The sequence below is a fragment of the Anguilla rostrata genome, chromosome 3, assembly GCF_018555375.3.
Source record: "Anguilla rostrata isolate EN2019 chromosome 3, ASM1855537v3, whole genome shotgun sequence".
Classification (NCBI taxonomy): Eukaryota; Metazoa; Chordata; class Actinopteri; order Anguilliformes; family Anguillidae; genus Anguilla; species Anguilla rostrata.
The window spans coordinates 9,927,583-9,945,356 of record NC_057935.1 but is presented as its reverse complement, the minus strand read 5'-3'; the positions used below and the strand labels follow the sequence as shown (position 1 = coordinate 9,945,356).

The window sequence follows — 17,774 nt, the reverse complement described above, 5'->3', positions numbered from 1 at the left end:
TCTCTGTTGTGGCAGAAATGGTACCTCGCTCTGCAGACGTTGGCTACCTTGTCACTAAAGTGGTCGCTGTTGATGTGGACTCAGGACAGAATGCATGGCTCTCATATAAACTGCTGAAATCGACAGACAGGGCTCTCTTTGAAGTGGGTTTACAAAATGGAGAAATAAGAACCTTACGCCAAGTCACGGATAAAGATGCTGTGAAACAGAAACTTGCTGTTGTAGTGGAAGACAGCGGGCAGCCGTCTCGCTCAGCAACAGTGAATGTTAACGTGGCGGTGGCGGACAGTTTCCCAGAAGTGCTCTCGGAATTCACTGACTTTACACAAGACAAGGTTTATAACGATAATATGACGTTTTATTTAGTCATGGCTTTGGCTGTAGTTTCATTTCTTTTTATAGTCTCCATAATTTGCATACTGTCAGTAAAATGCTACAGATGGAGACGTGAAAGATCCTTTTTTAAATCCAACGCAAGTCTCCCCGTTATCCCTTATTATCCACCACTTTACGCAGACGTCGGAGGTACTGGAACTCTTCAGCATGTATATAATTACGAGTTGTGCAGAACTACAGACTCAGGAAAGAGTGATATACAGTATGCCAGACCTTGCAGTCAGAGCACCATTAGCCTGGACGCCTGTGGAACCCAAACACTGCTGCACGTGCAGGAGAAAGGGGCTAATGACAATTCAGATAATCAGGTAAGCTCTGGACTGTGACGATCGGTTGTACAATTAAAGTGCAGGATTTTAATGTTCAGGACGTTTATTTAATCTAGGCTTTATTTTATCTGTATGGCGTTTACTTTGATTATTTTAGAATCTTCATTATAAAGCAATGCAATCCATAATTTTTAGTTCATATTTTTTTTCTTTCATTCTATTCAAACTATGTATTATGTGTTGTATAAGCCAATTTTAATTAATTCGTTTGAAGAGAAATTCTTGGTAAATTTGTAAACGCCTTTCATGATTTATCGTGCAAAATGGTGTTTGTTTCATTCAATTGTTATAGCAAGATAATTATGTACAAGTGTTCCATTTCTAAACATGAAACCTTTAAACTGTGTTGCGATACGTTATCGCCAAATTATCTTCAAAATATTTTCCACAAAGCACGCTTTAGTACAGTACCCACTGCAATAACACATCAGTGCTCTAAGTGCCGCTGTTGATCAGTGTTGCCATGTTTTAAACACTCCTACCCAGCCCCGCGCCTCCCCCGCCTGCGCTTTTGCATCACACACACTCACACACCTTATTATACACCATCACGGGACACAATAGCGCACTGATCTACAAAAAGTCGCGGCCAAGGCCAGCTAACGGGTCTTCACCGCGATACCACAGATTGAACAACCTAAAGATTTTGACTTACGACTTCGCGTTAAAGGAAAGGAATGTTGTTTCTTTGTTCCGCTGGCGTTTCTGGGTTCGGGGCTCGAGAGTGTAAATGGCAACTGCAGCTTCTCCTCTTGTGCGTCTGTGCCACCGAGGTGGTGCGCACACAGATCCGATATTCAATTCCCGAGGAAATGCCGAAGGGCTCATTTGTGGGGAATATTGTGCAAGACCTCGGTTTGGAAGTGAAGCGACTCAAATCAGGGAAAGCTCGCATTTTTACAGAAGACAGTCGTGAGTATATCGGTCTGAATTCTGATAAAGGCACTCTGGTGGTGAATGAAAGGATTGATAGAGAGGAGCTGTGTGCTCAGGTGTCTCCGTGCTCGTTACATTTCCAGATAATTCTTGAACATCCAATGGAGCTGCACCGCGTAACTGTAGAAATATTAGACATTAACGACAATGCTCCAGTTTTTGCGAAAAAGGAAATCAATTTTCAGATAAGTGAATTAGCGGTTTCTGGTGCACGTTTCTCGCTTGAAAGTGCGAAAGATCCTGATGTTGGAGTAAATACACTTCAGACTTACACCCTTAATCCAACCGATAATTTTATACTGAAGCTACAGTCACGACCTGATGGAACTAGATATGTAGAAATGATGCTTAAATCATTGCTGGATAGAGAGAAAAAGGAGGAGCATAAATTGATTCTTACGGCTTACGATGGTGGTAGCCCTCAGAAATCAGGTACAGCTAAAATTAGTGTATTTGTCATGGACGCAAATGATAACGCACCCGTATTTAGCCAGTCACTATACAAAGCTTCCTTAATTGAGAACTCCTTCAAGGGCAGCGTTGTCATGGTAGTCAGTGCCGTTGATTCGGATAAAGGATCAAATGGGGAGGTGGCATACTCGTTCTCCCACATAACAGACACTGCTTCAGATCTTTTTGATATTGATCCCATTACTGGTGAAATAACCGTTCGTGGTCCTATAGATTACGAAAAAATGAAACAACTTGAATTAACCGTAGAAGCGACAGACCCTGGGGGACTGACGGACACCAGTAAAGTGCTCATTGATGTTTTAGACGCGAATGACAATGCTCCGGTCATAACAATAATGTCTTTTTCAAACCCGATACCGGAGAACTCTGTACCAGAGACTGTCATAGCAATGGTTAATATCAAAGATTCAGACTCCGGAAAGAATGGCCAGGTTCAGTGCTCCATTACCCCAGCTTTACCTTTTACAGTTAAATCGTCTTCTACAAATTTTTACACTTTGGTCACAGATGGGGCGTTGGACCGCGAGAAAGTTTCTGAGTATAATATAACAATTACAGCTACGGATGAGGGATCCCCTCCATATTCTATCAACAAGACTTTGACGTTAAGGATATCAGATGTCAATGATAACGTGCCTCTGTTCGAACGACAGACATACACCGCTTATGTTTTGGAGAATAACGTATTGGGGATGTCCATATTTGCAGTGAGAGCCAGAGACATCGATTCCGGTAATAATGCGCATATTTCATATTTTCTAGACGACAAACCAACCAATGGAATATTACCTTCGACTTACATTTCAGTAAATGTAGAGAGTGGTGTAATTCACGCAGTGCATTCCTTTGATTACGAGAAAATAAAAGAATTCAAAATCTGTGTGAAAGCTCAAGATGGAGGCTCTCCGCCTATGAGTAGCAATGTCACGGTGACCATCTTAATTAGTGACCAGAACGATAACTCCCCTCAGATTTTATACCCAGTTAAAAACGATGTCTCTCTGGTCGCCGAAATTGTGCCTCGCTCCGCTGAAGTTGGCTATCTTGTCACAAAAGTGGTCGCTGTTGACGTGGACTCTGGACAGAATGCCTGGCTCTCATATAAACTGCTAAAAGCGACAGATAGGGCGCTGTTTGAAGTGGGCTCACAGAATGGAGAAATAAGAACTTTACGCCAGGTCACGGATAAAGATGCTGTGAAACAAAGACTTACTGTTGTAGTGGAAGACAACGGTCAGCCTTGTCGGTCAACTACAGTGAATGTGAATGTGGCGGTGGCGGACAGCTTTCCAGAGGTGCTCTTGGAATTCTCTGATATTACGCGCGACAAGGATTATAATGACAACTTGACTTTTTATTTAGTTTTGGCCTTGGCTGTAGTTTCCTTCCTGTTTGTTTCATCGTTAGTTGCAATAATATCGGTCAAGGTCTACAGATGGAGACAATCTCGCATTTTCTATCAGGCCAATCTCCCAGTTATTCCATATTATCCACCGCTCTACGCAGACGCTGTAGGTACAGGAACTCAGAACGTTTATAATTACGATGTGTACAGAACTACTGATTCAAGAAAAAGCGATATGAAGTTCATCAGACCCTGCAGTCAGAGCATCATTAGTCTGGACACCAGTGGAACACAGACACTACCGCACGTGCAGAATGAAATGGTCGTTGAAGATTCACATCACTGTGATGAGGTGAGCTTAAGAAGGAAAGTGCTTAATTGTTTCACATATCTCTTTTATGTTCTTGAGATTGCAAATGATGCAGACATATTTATATTTCCCTGATGTTTTTGCATGTGTAGCAGTCCACCATTGTTGTAATGGTTCTTTCTGTATCTGTCACCGATTACTGCTAAACTTCATGAATGTTTGATCACGTTTGTGGGACTATACTGAATTTTGGATTATTATTATTTTTTAATTCACATATTTGAAGTCTCATATATTGGACAGCATTTTCATTTGACAAGTGTTTCAGAATTTTTTGGTTTCATTAGTCATTGTGAATAATAGACAAAGGTGTTTTACCTCGTGTCTATTATTATTATTATTATTCCTAGCGTCTTCTAAGGGGTGATATTTTCCCATTTTTAAGGAACACCTATGTATAAGTGAGGAAGGTGTTAGACACTAAATGTTTTATTACACAACAGAAGAAGAATCTTCTTGTTAAGTGAAGAATCTTCTGAATAGAGAACTTTAAGTATGTAGAGGACCTTACACGTAGCTTATTTTGGAATCTTACAGAATTTATTTAACACGGTTTTGTTGTGTAATATTCATTAGGACGAAATAAAGCCCATGTCGCGTGCGCAATTCAGTGAATGACCTGATGGTTCTGAATTTAACATTCATCACCAGATTAAGGACTTGCAACCAGGTCAAAACTTTTATGACGTTACATTGTTCACTGACTGACTTAGAACGGCAACGGAATTTTAAGGCCAAGTCGCTTCAAGATATCACTTTAATGCGGCTGAAGATGCCTCTTGTTGTGCCAGAAGACTGGCTGTGCAGTAACTCATATGAGCTCTGAGTGCCGCTGTTGATCAGGGTGGCGACGCGCTGCTGGCCCCTCCTGTAATTTTTTCAATCACATGTACAGGGATCCCAAACTCACACAAGAGACGCTCACCGCTGTCAAAGCTCCTGATACAGAATAACACGGATACATTGGATGTCTTCAGGGCTGGGTATCAGGTCGTTGAATCGCTCATATTTAAATTCGTTTCGGAAAATAAGCATATAGATGTATGGTTTATGTTGAGGAAAGAAACATGGGACTTCTTTGTTTGCTTGGCGCTGCTGGGAATGTCGGTCGTGTGTGGAAATGGCAACTGCGGCTTCTCCTCTTGTGTTTTTGCGCCGCAAAGGTGGCACGCGCGCAGATCCGCTATTCGATCCCAGAGGAGATGGTGAAGGGCTCGTTCGTGGGGAATATTGTACAAGATCTGGGTCTGGAAGTGCAAAGAATAAAACTGGGCCGGGCTCGAATTTTTACGGAAAACAGTCGTGAGTATATCGGTCTGAATTCTGATAAAGGCACTCTGGTGGTGAATGAAAGGGTTGATAGAGAGGAGCTGTGTGCTCAGGTGTCTCCGTGCTCATTACATTTACAAATAATACTGGAAAATCCAATGGAGCTGCACCGCGTTATTGTAGAAATAGTAGATATTAATGACAATGCTCCCGTGTTTCCAAAGAAAGAAGTGCGATTTGAAATAAGTGAATTATCCGTTTCGGCTGCTCGCTTTTTGCTTGAGAGTGCGATGGATTCTGATGTTGGTGTTAATTCTCTTCAGACTTATACCTTACATCCGACAGATCATTTCGCACTAAAACTACAGTCACGCCCAGACGGCACTAAATACGTTGAAATGATGCTTCAGAAGCCACTTGATCGCGAGAAACAGGAAGAACACAAATTAATCCTGACCGCATTTGATGGGGGCAGCCCTCAGAAATCTGGTACAGCTCAAATAAACATAGTTGTCCTGGATGCAAACGACAACGCACCCGTATTCAGCCAGACACTGTATAAAGCCGCTCTGATGGAGAATTCTTCACCGGGCACTACGGTTTTGACTGTTAGCGCGTCTGATGAAGACAAGGGATCAAATGGCGCAGTTACGTATTCCTTTTCCCATGCCGCTGACAGCATCTCCGAATTATTTACCATCGACGAAAATACGGGATCCGTTACTGTGACTGGACTGTTGGACTTCGAAAATTCGAAACAGTATGAAATAAACGTGCAAGCGAAAGACCAAGGAGGGTTAACTGACTCCAGTAAAGTGCTGATTGATATTATAGACGTGAATGATAACGCTCCTGTAATTACAATAATGTCCTTTTCGAACCCGATACCCGAAGACTCGGCACCAGAGACGGTAATAGCAATGATCAATATAAAGGATTTAGACTCTGGAAAAAACGGACAAGTTCGATGTTCCATTAAGCAAGATTTACCTTTTCGAGTCAAATCGTCATCTTCAAATTTTTACACTTTGGTCACAGATGAGGTGTTGGACCGTGAGAAGGTTTCTGGATACAATATAACTATTACAGCTATGGATGAGGGATCCCCTCCACATTCTACCAACAAGATTCTGACTCTGAGGATATCAGACGTCAATGATAATGCGCCCCTATTCGATCAACACACATACACCGCTTATGTTCTGGAGAATAACGCACCAGGGACGTCCATATTTGCAGTGAGTGCCAAAGACAATGATTCCGGTAACAATGCGCATGTTTCATATTTTCTGGAGGACAACCAAATTAATGGGATGACGCCCTCGCCTTACATTTCAATAAATTCAGAGAGTGGCACAGTTCACGCAGTGCGTTCTTTTGATTACGAAAAGATAAAGGAATTACAAATTCGTGTGAAAGCTCAGGATGGGGGGTCTCCGCCTCTAAGCAGCAATGTCACTCTGAACATCGTAATCAAGGACCAGAACGACAACGCGCCTCAGATTCTGTACCCAGTACAATCTGGTGCCTCTGTGGTGGCTGAAATCGTGCCTCGTTCAGCAGACGTTGGATATCTTGTTACTAAAGTGGTCGCTGTTGATGTGGACTCTGGGCAGAATTCATGGCTCTCATATAAGCTGCTGAAAGCGACAGACAAGGCGCTGTTTGATGTGGGGTTACAGAATGGAGAAATAAGAACTTTACGTCAGGTCACTGATAAAGATGCTACAAAACAAAAACTTACTGTTGTAGTGGAGGACAACGGGCAGCCCCCACGCTCTGCTACCGTCAATGTGAACGTGGCAGTGGCTGACAGCTTCCCGGAAGTGCTGTCGGAATTCACTGATTTTACGCACGACAAGGAATATAGTGAAAGGCTGACTTTTTATTTAGTTTTGGCATTGGCTGTAATATCGTTTCTTTTTATTGTGTCGATCATCGCCATAATTTCAGTAAAATACTACAAATGGAGACAGTCTAGATTATATTTTAAATCAAACGCAAACCTCCCAGTTATACCGTATTACCCACCATTTTACGCAGACGCCGGAGGTACCGGAACTCTTCAGCAAGTGTATAATTACAGAACTACTGACTCTAGAAATAGCGATTTGAAGGATGTCAGACCGTACAGTGAGAGCATCATCAGTCTGGACGCCAGTGGAAGCCAAACACTGCCGCACGTGCAGGAGAAAGGGGTCGGACAGAATTCAGAAAACTAGGTGAGCGTTTGAGCGAGTAGCTGTAGCCTATAGAACGAAAATGAATTACATTTCCGTGTTGAGGAAAATACGCACAGCCATAGAACTGAATGTTTGATTCTGAATTGAGTTATGGTTTCATGCGAATATAATGTATTTTATGTCGCGTAGAGAGTATGCAAAAAAATTATATGTAGGCTGTGTGTACTAATTGATATCGTGTTATGCTTCTGCGAGTGTACCACACATAGTATAGGTTATAAGCAGATGGGCTGTCATCCCCGTATTGTTAACATAAAAAATTCTGTCTCCCTTCCGTGGAAGCTGAAACAGTTCATTTTAATGCGGATTCAGTAGGAGGTGTGATAAAATACAGTACAGTTTCGTTGGACGTTCGAAGACAATGCCAACCCCCCAACTAGTCTGCATATCCTATATTTAGGAAAAAACAGGGACGGAAGGAGTTGACCACCTGCTTATTCTGTAATAATAATTGTGATTTGTCTGACAAGCCACGTGCAAACACGTACACCTATACAGGTTCCTAATGTCATTACGTAAGGGCAACTCCAGTCAACTATTACATTTTATGACAAATTCCTTACAGACCAATGTATGTTGTTATGTTACTTTCCCCTTGCAACGTGGTGTCCAGTAGGAAGCTTGTGCGAATATGAATACAAATACTATAGGGCAAAACCATTACTAGACTTAAGCCGATTTATTATTTATTTAATTGTTTAATGTATTGAGTATTTGGGAAATATATACATTTGCCTATGTAATAATTATGCATAATATATGTCCTGCTTTTTAAGACGTTAACATTAAACAGAAACCAATGTAATTTAGGACTTATATTATAGGGTATTAAATAGGAATATCCTACTTGTTTCCATGGAAAGTCGGCTCCTGTTTACAGTAGGTCTGCATTGTAATGCAATTTTGTCGTTTGGTAGACGCTCTTGTCCAGTCAGCCTTACACAGATTACGTTTGTTCCACACTCTCAATTAACCCAACTTTGTAAAGTTTACTGTGTGGACTAATAATAATCTTAATGTTACTGCTGCATGGTTTTTAATTGATAAGTTTGATGCATAAATGAAAATATGTCTACAGCCCAGTCTGGTTATGCACAGTTTATATCAAGTTGATGTTGGGAAGGAATTTAAAACTCGAGCCAAGAAAACTGTAACGCGACGCTGTGTTGCAGCGCGGAGCTGTCCAAAAGAACATTTGGCCCATAAGGAAATTTGCTATTATATTGTCGTTCTCCTTCAACAGTTATTTGCAGCAGAACGCACAACCGTGTGAAGCAGTACTGCATTTGGACCCTAAGTGCCGCTGTTGATCACGAGAGGGTTGCTCTGCACACCCGCTTTCAAGTACCTCCCACATTATTGCGCAGCACGAGATCGAGAAGCACAGTTAATAGCATTCATAGTGCCTGAATTACACCACAGGACAGTGCATTCCAAAATAAAATAACCAATACAAAAATATTTTTTTTACGATTTCGGACATTTATTTCTGGCTATATAATAATTCCGTTGCTTGTCAACGCGAAATCGACATGGCATCGAAAAACCTGGTCCTAATATGGCCATTGTACCTGCTTCTTTGTGTCATTATGAATCGTTGGGCATCTGGACAGGTTCGGTACTCCATCCCAGAAGAAATGGTGGTCGGCTCCTTCGTAGGAAATATAGCGAAAGATCTCGGATTGGATCCTAACCGACTGGCTTCAGGGCGCGCTAGGATATTTACCGCGGGCACCAGTGAGTACGTTGAGCTGGACAAGGAGAAAGCGCATCTGATTGTGAAGGAGAGAATAGACCGGGAGCAGCTATGTGCGGAAATGTCTGCGTGCAGCTTCAGTTTTGAGGTGATTCTCGAGAACCCAATGGAGCTCTATCGTGTGACAGTTGAAATATTAGACATCAACGATAATAGCCCAGTTTTTCCTCGAACTGAAATTAAACTGGAAATAAACGAATTGGCCGTACCGGGAGCGCGCTTCTCACTGGAAAGCGCCGTCGACACAGACGTTGGTATAAACAGCCTCCAGAGTTATTCTCTCCACCCGACAGATCATTTCACTTTAAAAAGGCAAAGCCGTCCTGGGGGTAGTAAAAACGTAGAAATGATTCTACAGGCTAATTTGGACAGAGAAAAGCAAGATCACCACTATTTAACATTGACTGCTGTTGATGGTGGTAATCCTAAACGGTCCGGCACGGTAAAAATTCACATTGTGGTCCTAGATGCGAACGACAATTCCCCATTATTTAATCAAGGGGTATACAGAGCATCCGTACCGGAAAATGCAGTTGTTGGGACATTAGTAACAGTGGTAAGCGCAACCGACGCGGATGGCGAAACAAATAATAACGTGCAGTACGAATTTCAACATGCTACATCGACTATAACAGAGCTTTTCACCATAGATACGTTCACGGGCGAAATAAGAGTAGCTGGGAATTTAGATTTCGAAAAATATAAATTGTACGATATTAAAATACAAGCTAAAGACCAAGGAGGGTTAACCGATTCAGCTGAAGTACTCATAGATGTACTTGATGTTAATGACAATGCTCCAAAAATAAAGCTAATGTCATTTTCTAACACGCTGTCGGAAGACGCAGTTCCAGGAACTGTAATTGCTATGATAAATGTGCAAGACCTGGATTCAGAAGAGAATAGTAAAGTTACATGCGCAATCGACCAGAGCATCCCTTTCAAAATAGAATCGTCATTAACTAACTACTACAGTCTTGTGACGGATTCGGTCCTAGACAGAGAGCAGACACCAGAATATAACATTACAATTACTGCAGTAGATGGAGGCATTCCGCCTCTATCTAGTACGCAGACATTAATGGTAAAGATAACGGATGTAAACGATCATCCGCCACAGTTTGAACAAGAAAGTTACAATGTCTACGTGATGGAAAATAACTCGCCATCCTTATCTCTGTTTTCCCTGAAAGCAAATGACGCTGATTGGGGTCCTAATGCTCGTGTATCTTATTTTATTGAAGACAGTGCTTTGAATGGATCTCCGCTGACGTCTTACGTTTCAATTAATTCAGACAACGGTGTACTTCACGCAGTGAGGTCTTTTGATTACGAACAAATCAAATATTTTAAAATACACGTTAAAGCTCAAGATGGCGGATCCCCTCCTTTAAGCAGTAATACCACTTTAAATATCTTCATCCAAGACCAGAACGATAACGCACCTCAAATTCTGTACCCAGTACAGACAGGTGTCTCACTGGTGGCTGAAATTGTGCCTCGTTCAGCAGACGTTGGTTATCTTGTCACTAAAGTGGTCGCTGTGGATGTGGACTCTGGACAGAACGCATGGCTCTCATATAAATTGCTGAAAGCGACAGATAGAAATTTATTTGCAGTGGGCTTACAAAATGGAGAAATAAGAACTTCACGACAGGTCTCTGATAAAGATGCTGTAAAACAAAAGCTTACTGTTGTAGTGGAGGACAGTGGACAGCCCTCCCGTTCTGCCACAGTCAACGTCAATGTGGCGGTTGCGGACAGCATCCCGGAAGTGCTCTCAGAGTTCACCGATTTTACGCACGATACGGAATACAACGACAACTTGACTTTTTACTTAGTTTTGGCACTGGCCGTAGTATCATTTCTTTTTATTGTGTCAATCATTGCCATAGTCTCAGTCAAGTTCTATAGATGGAGACAATCTCGATTATATTATAAATCGAACGCAAACCTCCCAGTTATACCGTATTACCCACCATTTTACGCAGACGTCGGTGGCACCGGAACTCTTCAGCAAGTGTATAACTACCGAACTACTGACTCTAGAAAAAGCGATTTGAAGGATATCAGACCGTGCAGTCAGAGCATCATTAGTCTGGAGGCCAGTGGAAGCCAAACACTGCCGCACGTGCAGGAGAAAGGGTTCGGGGAGAATTTAGAGAATCAGGTGAGCGTTTGAGTGGTACAAATTTACCCCTTTTCCCATTGTTGTTATGTGATGAATTTAATAGATTTGTTAGGTTTCTTGCTAAAAATCACGATCTCAGGTAACTGGGGGTTGTTGATGTTTCAGGTGAATGTGGTCTGTAAAATGTTGTCTATATGATTATGTCAGTGGTTATATCACCGGCTACATGATCTGGTTTGAATCATTTAATGCAAATTGGACTGGTTTTGGCCCGCTTATGGTGTTATGTCCGCAAGTAACAGTACACTTGAGATACAGACCTACTCCAGGGTAACATTTGAGTGTGATCGACTGTTTAATGCTGAAATTCAATTATATTTGATTGGTTTACCCGTGGACAAGTGTACCTTTGTATGACTAAACCAATCATAGGTCTATGGTGTTTAGTGTGCACATTCTTTACTGTATCACCAGCTGCAAAAAGGAAGGTCAGGGAGCACTGGCAAGTGTTGCCTGGAGATACCGATTTTATTAAAGGTTTTTTTTATAGGCAGCCACATTTTGCTATTAAAGAGGACTAAAATCTGAGGGAGTACCTGGTCAAAGGATACATCTATATTGCCACTTCATGCTTTATTTGGACTAACCTCCACTAAATCTTCCTGGTATGAATTGTCTTAATTGTAACACAATTATTTTAAAAGGCTTTCTTCCTCACTCATACTGGGATGAGATGTAAAGTAAGAAGTAGACTCACTTGAAAAGAAAATTATGTACGTATTAATGTGTCTTTAGTTTGTGCTGTGTTGATAACTGCAGAAGGAGAATTGAGGATGCTGGAACTGAGCCACCGAAGCTCTGAGCTGTTTCCTCTCTCTCTCTCTCTCTCTCACTGCTGTGCTGTTCCTGCAAGGCAGCAGGGAGGCAGGGCCATAGCACTGCTAATGGAGGCGAAGCAGATCATTCACGAGCAGGGACTCTGTGTGCATGCTGCTGTGTGTGCAATGGTAGAGGTGGAAGATCCAGGTTCAGAAAGTAAATGTCCTCCCCAGGATTTTGTTCCAGTCACCTGGGTTTGCTAATTAGGCCAATTCTTCAGCCAGGAGGTCGAGCGAAGTGGTGAAATCAGCTGGCTGAGTTCACGGGTGGATGAAAGACATGGCAGGATTTTACTGTCTGACCCCTGGCCTTTCCACCTCTGCGTAATGGACACACACTCTTGCTCCTGTTTTTATTTAAAATCCAACTATTCTTTTAAAGGTATTCCCTTTCACTGAGGGTCTATAAAAAGCCAACAAGTCAAGGCACACCTTTTTTTGAAATTAGTTTAATAAAGCCTTTGTGCAATAAGTGGCTTTCGCTTTGAAGCAATACAAAGACACGTGCCATTATTCATGGTTCAACATGTGATGCATATAATGTAATGAAAATCATGTTGCTGACCTGGGTACTCTTTTGGTATCAGGTACTCAGCCCACATAATACATTGTATATTGCATTAATTTAGATGTTGTAATTATTTTAAACAATAGATGCAGCATAACACCTCTAATGGTACCAGTTCTGTAAATAAGGAAATAGCTATATTCAAATTGATAAATGTCTGCAGTTGGATTGAGATGGCATGCCTGTAGAATACTCTCAGTATTGCAAAACTAGGTCTGTAGGCGTCAAACATACTCTCCTTTACATTATAATAAACCCGCGATACACTGACTCTGCCACTAGTGGGGTCATTAACGTTTTATGGCTCTGAGTTTTACGACGCGGGAGGAAATGCATAACACATGGCATTCCAACTCCCCACATAAACTTCTGCAGAGATTTTTCCCCAGAGTGTAAATGTGAGATCAAAGGATTTGCGTGCCTGAGCCGTGTTAACATATCAGAAAGTGGCATCACACTTGTGGCGTCATTGGTCCAGCGTGCGGGACACGGGAGGGGGCTGGGGAGCCGCTGTTTCAGGGTTGGTGGCGGGAGGAAATGGCGGAGCCACCGCCTCGCAGGCATGGCGAGCGGAGTCGTAATGATCCCGGGCCCGTCTGCAAGCAATCCGTCCCCACATCTGTCCCCGGCACCCCCCTGCGCTCCGACGGCCGAGTCCCGCGGCTGAGAGTCATTACGGAGCGGCCTCACAGGGAATTCCGCCAAGCCGCGAGCGCCGGTAAATACTGCGGCGTCTGATTAAACCCCCCGATCTGCATCCTGCATGCGGGGGGTGGGAGTGGGGGGGGGGGAACCGCTTCCCTTCTCAGGGCTGTCAGCCGGACAGATGTTTGAATCGGAGGCGGAACGTCCTGCCCACCCTGCGAGATCAGGAGCTGGGCTTGGGGCCCGGCTCTGCGGTCGCTCTGCGCTCCCGTGTCAGCGAGAGGGCAACGGCGGGCAGGCCTGGCGCTTCGGTGCACGCGAGGAGAGCTCCTCGAAGTCTGACCCCTGGGTACGGGACGCGGTCAGTGCTGTGAGCTGGCTGCTGCTGTGATTAACGGGCTCTGGCTCACTGGCTGTCTTGGCAGGCTTGTCGGTCAGTTGTCCACAAATGGGATGTGTTTTCCTTTCACTATTTTCTGAATGTTGTGCGTACCTGTTTCTCGGGGGTGAGGATTAGCACCTGTGAACGTCCAGAGCTGAGGCTCACGGAAAGGTCAAATTTTGCTTCTAGTATGACTGGGGGCAGTCAGCTTCCTACACAGGGACCTGGATTACAGATTTAAAATGCCAAGCCGAGAGATGCGGATGTACCAGTGTGCCATACCCCCACGAGTGTCTCAGACTGTAAAAGCACCCACGTCTGTTGCTGTCCAATACCCCTGCTACTGTTTCAGAGTGGAATGACCCTGTGGTGTGGTGGCTCCTACAGTGGCTCTGGCTCAGTGCCTGTCCTGTTTGTTATACGGTCTAGAAACAGGCCTAATTGCAGTTGGCATGAAACAAACGAGATTACCTGTGATCTGAGTCCATGCTTTGAGTGGAATCTCGGTTGCGTTCTGTCTCTGGCACACACACACATTCTGCTTTTGCAGGCAGTTTTTAGTCCTCTGCTTTTTTCCTCTGAATCATCGATACTAATTGATTTGAAAGCTATCACCCCTGCAGACTCTACAGATGCAATTCATTAGTATATCACATATAAGGTATACCACTATCTGGGTCTACCAATCTCTGTTCCGCACTGTAGCTTTCATTCAACGTGTGCCTTTGGTGTATCAGATTTTGAAAGCATTCTCACTGTCAGACAAGGCCTATCACATTCAATGTGTTTATAATCAAGTATGCATGCTTCATTTGCAAGAATAGAGTGCTAGCTTTTGAAGAAAACATAGAGATTTTAACACCTTGTTTTTTTATTTTTTGTGATAATCACTGTGCTGTAATATCACTGTGCTATAATACCGAGCAGAAACATGTATGTGAGATGGGAGCAGATTGAGAAAAGAATCTCAGCTCCAGTGTGTGCTCCTTCCTGTGCTTAACGCTTTGAAGAGAAGGTTTGTTTAGAATGTTTTTTTTTTGTAAGTCAGTGGGCAGTGGGTTTGGAGGGCGATGATGACGAAAGCGCTTCAGGGACTTCTTCCATCTGTTTTTTCTGTAAGTCAGTGTTCTAGAACTCCGTTGCTTTCAGTTACCAGTAGTGATTGTTACATCACATAAGAACAGTCCAATCACATTTTTGTGCTTTCTCCCTTCTTCTCACTGTAACATCCAATGTCCTGAACTTGCTGCACCCTAAAGGATGAATATACATCAGTGCTGTATGCAGTGATCACTGCTGGCCTCTGTGAATAAACGGACTCAGACTCTGAGTGCTGAGCCACAGAGCTCATCAGTAGCATGTGTGAGTACAGAAGCACAACACTCCCCCACACTCTCTGTGAGCTCAGACCCAGCGCAGCCCGTGGGTTTTCTCGAACGAGGGAGACGGTGAAACTTGATCACCCGGACAGGAAACGCATTCTGAGGTTCTCGTCCCACCGTTGGAGGAAAGAAACCTCATCCTGGCCGGGCGGCAGTGGGTTTGGAGGGCGATGATGAGGAAGGGGGCTTCAGGGACTTCTTCCATCTGTTTCATCCATCCAGGCAGTGTGAGAAGCCAAGCCTTGTGGTTACAGTATATCACCAAACCAGCCCCTCACTCTTCCAGCATCAAACGTGGCCCGCACCCCCGGCCTGTTCTGCCACAGTGTGAGATGGGTTTTATTTTTACATCGCTGGCTGAGGAGCAGTGAGTCACTCTGCCCTCCCTCACTGTCAGAGCCCACACCGCCATGTGATGCGTATCATGTAACGCTGCTCTCCTGCTGCTCCTCCGGCTCTGGCGAGTGTAGCGCTGCTGCCACGCCCACCTCGTCCCTCTTCAGAGCTGCAGTGCAGAGACGGAGACAAAGAGAGAGAGGTGGATGGGAAGGAGAGAGAGAGGGAGAGGAAGGGAGGGAGGGAGGGAGGGAGGGGGAGAGAGAGAGAGAGAGAGAGAGCTGTGGTGTGAAAGAAAGAGAGAGATGGAGAGAGGGAGAGAGAGACAGAGAGAGAGAGCTGCGGTGTGAGAGAAAGAGACATGGAATGACAGAGAATGAGATAAATGGTAGATTTCTGTGTTCAAAGGCTTTGTTTTCTGCCTGGAATGAGAGGTGTGTAATCTACTGTTACATACTGAAGGCAGAATGAATCCACTGTAATCTGCTGACAGTAGAACAGAGACATGTCACCTCTTTGAAATGGCGTTTGGCTCTGATATTGCCCCCCAGGAGTTTCCCCATCAGCTGAATTTAGGGCACAGGCATTCATGCACCGGTCAAATCAGACATGTACCGAGACGCCCCACCCTCGCATTACTTCTGGCTTTCTGAGTTTTTGGCTAAAGGATGCTTTTGGGTCTCTCCTCCCTTTCCACTGGCCCCTCAGTGAAGAGGAGGCTGAGATTTAGCCCTTGAATCAGTGACGTGCCCATAGCTGGATCGACGCAGGTGTTGGCCGTTGTGTCCAGACGTTACCCTCGTTATGCTGAGGCTTTAGCTTCAGCATGTCCATGCATTTGCTCTGACCTCTGCTAGCGTTAGTTGTATTGCAGGAACACATTTGTTTCATTGTGTACAGGCGGGCATGATCTCACGACAGTGTTTAGCTTGAACAATCCAAATACATTTCTCCGCAAGGGAGCAGCTTGTCTGCCAAATGGCATCGCATTCACAACAATAATCAGCACAGTGTGTACAGGAAGTCTGGATGCTGGTGATGTCAACACAGTGTGCAGTACACATAATTAAAAATGATATCCAGGTTAAAGACATAGGGACATGCAGTGTTGTGTTTAGGCAACAAGAGTGCAGTTGCACAATAAATTGTATATGAGGTCAAAACAATAGTGCTAAAATGAAATAGTAAAATCAAGTAAAAGGATATTGGTACAAATGCAATTGTGCTGTAAATTCAAAAGCTGGCAAAACAGTGTAAAACGAAGGTGAGCAGTGCAGTGGGGGGAGGGTGGGCATGCCTGTACAACCCGTCTGCAGCACAAGCTGCAGCAGCTTCCTCAGATCCCAGAGGTTCTGCTTTCACACCGTAGTTTGGCAATAAAAAAACTGTGCTTTATTTTTCATGTGTGCAGATGAGTGCTTAGCCAGAGCACGGAGTGCTATGGAGCGCTATCATTGTTTTCGCTGGCTGTCTTCCAGTGCAGCCTGCAGTCTGTGGACGAGAGGCTGTACTGAGCGTACCGTGCATGAGCTGGATGAGACAGTGTCTGTTCACCTTCCCTGCCTGTACATTTTACAAGGATGTTTGCGTTACCTGTGTTGACTGATTTTCTTCACCGATTTTCTTTCATTCGCATTGACTCGCGTTTTGGAGGTGTGGTTAATATTGCTTAAGCATCTGAATGGCTGAAGGACGGACTGATGCTCTTGGAAGAAAACATGCTTTCGGCTGTTTGATAAAATCATGTCACAGTTAGTCTTAAAGATATGATTGTGATTGATTACTCGGTTCTACTGCTCTTCAACTGGCTCTGTTATTTGGCAGTGAACCATCAGTGCTGATAAACACATCTAAAGTCTATAACCTTAAGTGTAGTCTTGGATGAATACCAGTCTAGATAGTCCTCTGTACTCCTATATGCAATTGAGTAAGATATGTCAATGATAACTGTGCTTAATTACAATCCTTTTTGGGTATGTTATAGGCAGAGATTGTGATTGGGGGTGGGGGGATGGGGCTGTATTTTAAACAGTGGTTTCAAGTTAAGGGGAGGCTCTTTCATGGGCCCCGGGCCCCTACATGCAGTACCCATCATGCGTATAGGATGGGGCAGCACCGATGCTGTCCTCTTTTGGCCCTTATCTAGTGACAGGGCCCCTGAAAGCTCTCCCACCCACCTCCCACCCCTCCATGCATGGGTCTGCTCTGGGGTCCTGTAGTTGCTTGTGCATTTAGTGAGTAGTCCTGGGGAGATGAACATATGTTGTGGACCTGTTATGGAGCTACATTCTCAACTGCACCTGTTTGTTAAAAAGAACAGAATCTACAGAATCA

At 43.9% G+C, this 17,774-nt stretch overlaps 2 protein-coding genes across 34 annotated transcripts in view; both read left to right on the top strand.

The window, feature by feature from the left end:
* LOC135250064 (protocadherin gamma-C5-like) overlaps positions 1 to 17,774 on the top strand; it is a 232,254-nt gene that overhangs the window by 151,876 nt on the left and 62,604 nt on the right. Inside the window, exon 1 of one of the 32 annotated variants that reach the window (XM_064325920.1) lies at positions 1,002 to 3,832. The exons of 30 other annotated variants lie outside the window; for them this stretch is intronic. In XM_064325920.1, coding sequence (XP_064181990.1) covers positions 1,403 to 3,832 — 2,430 coding nt within the window. In that variant the 5' untranslated portion in view covers positions 1,002 to 1,402. Of the gene's footprint in view, positions 1 to 1,001; positions 3,833 to 7,368; positions 11,289 to 17,774 lie in introns of those variants that run through there. One more of the 32 variants, XM_064325950.1, reaches the window with a different exon arrangement.
* Positions 4,195 to 17,774, top strand: part of LOC135250069 (protocadherin gamma-A11-like) — a 69,944-nt gene continuing 56,364 nt past the window's right edge. For both annotated transcript variants that reach the window (XM_064325961.1, XM_064325960.1), the window contains exon 1: positions 4,195 to 7,341. In XM_064325961.1, the coding sequence (XP_064182031.1) occupies positions 4,894 to 7,341 (2,448 nt within the window). In that variant the 5' untranslated portion in view covers positions 4,195 to 4,893. The remainder of the gene's footprint in view (positions 7,342 to 17,774) is intronic.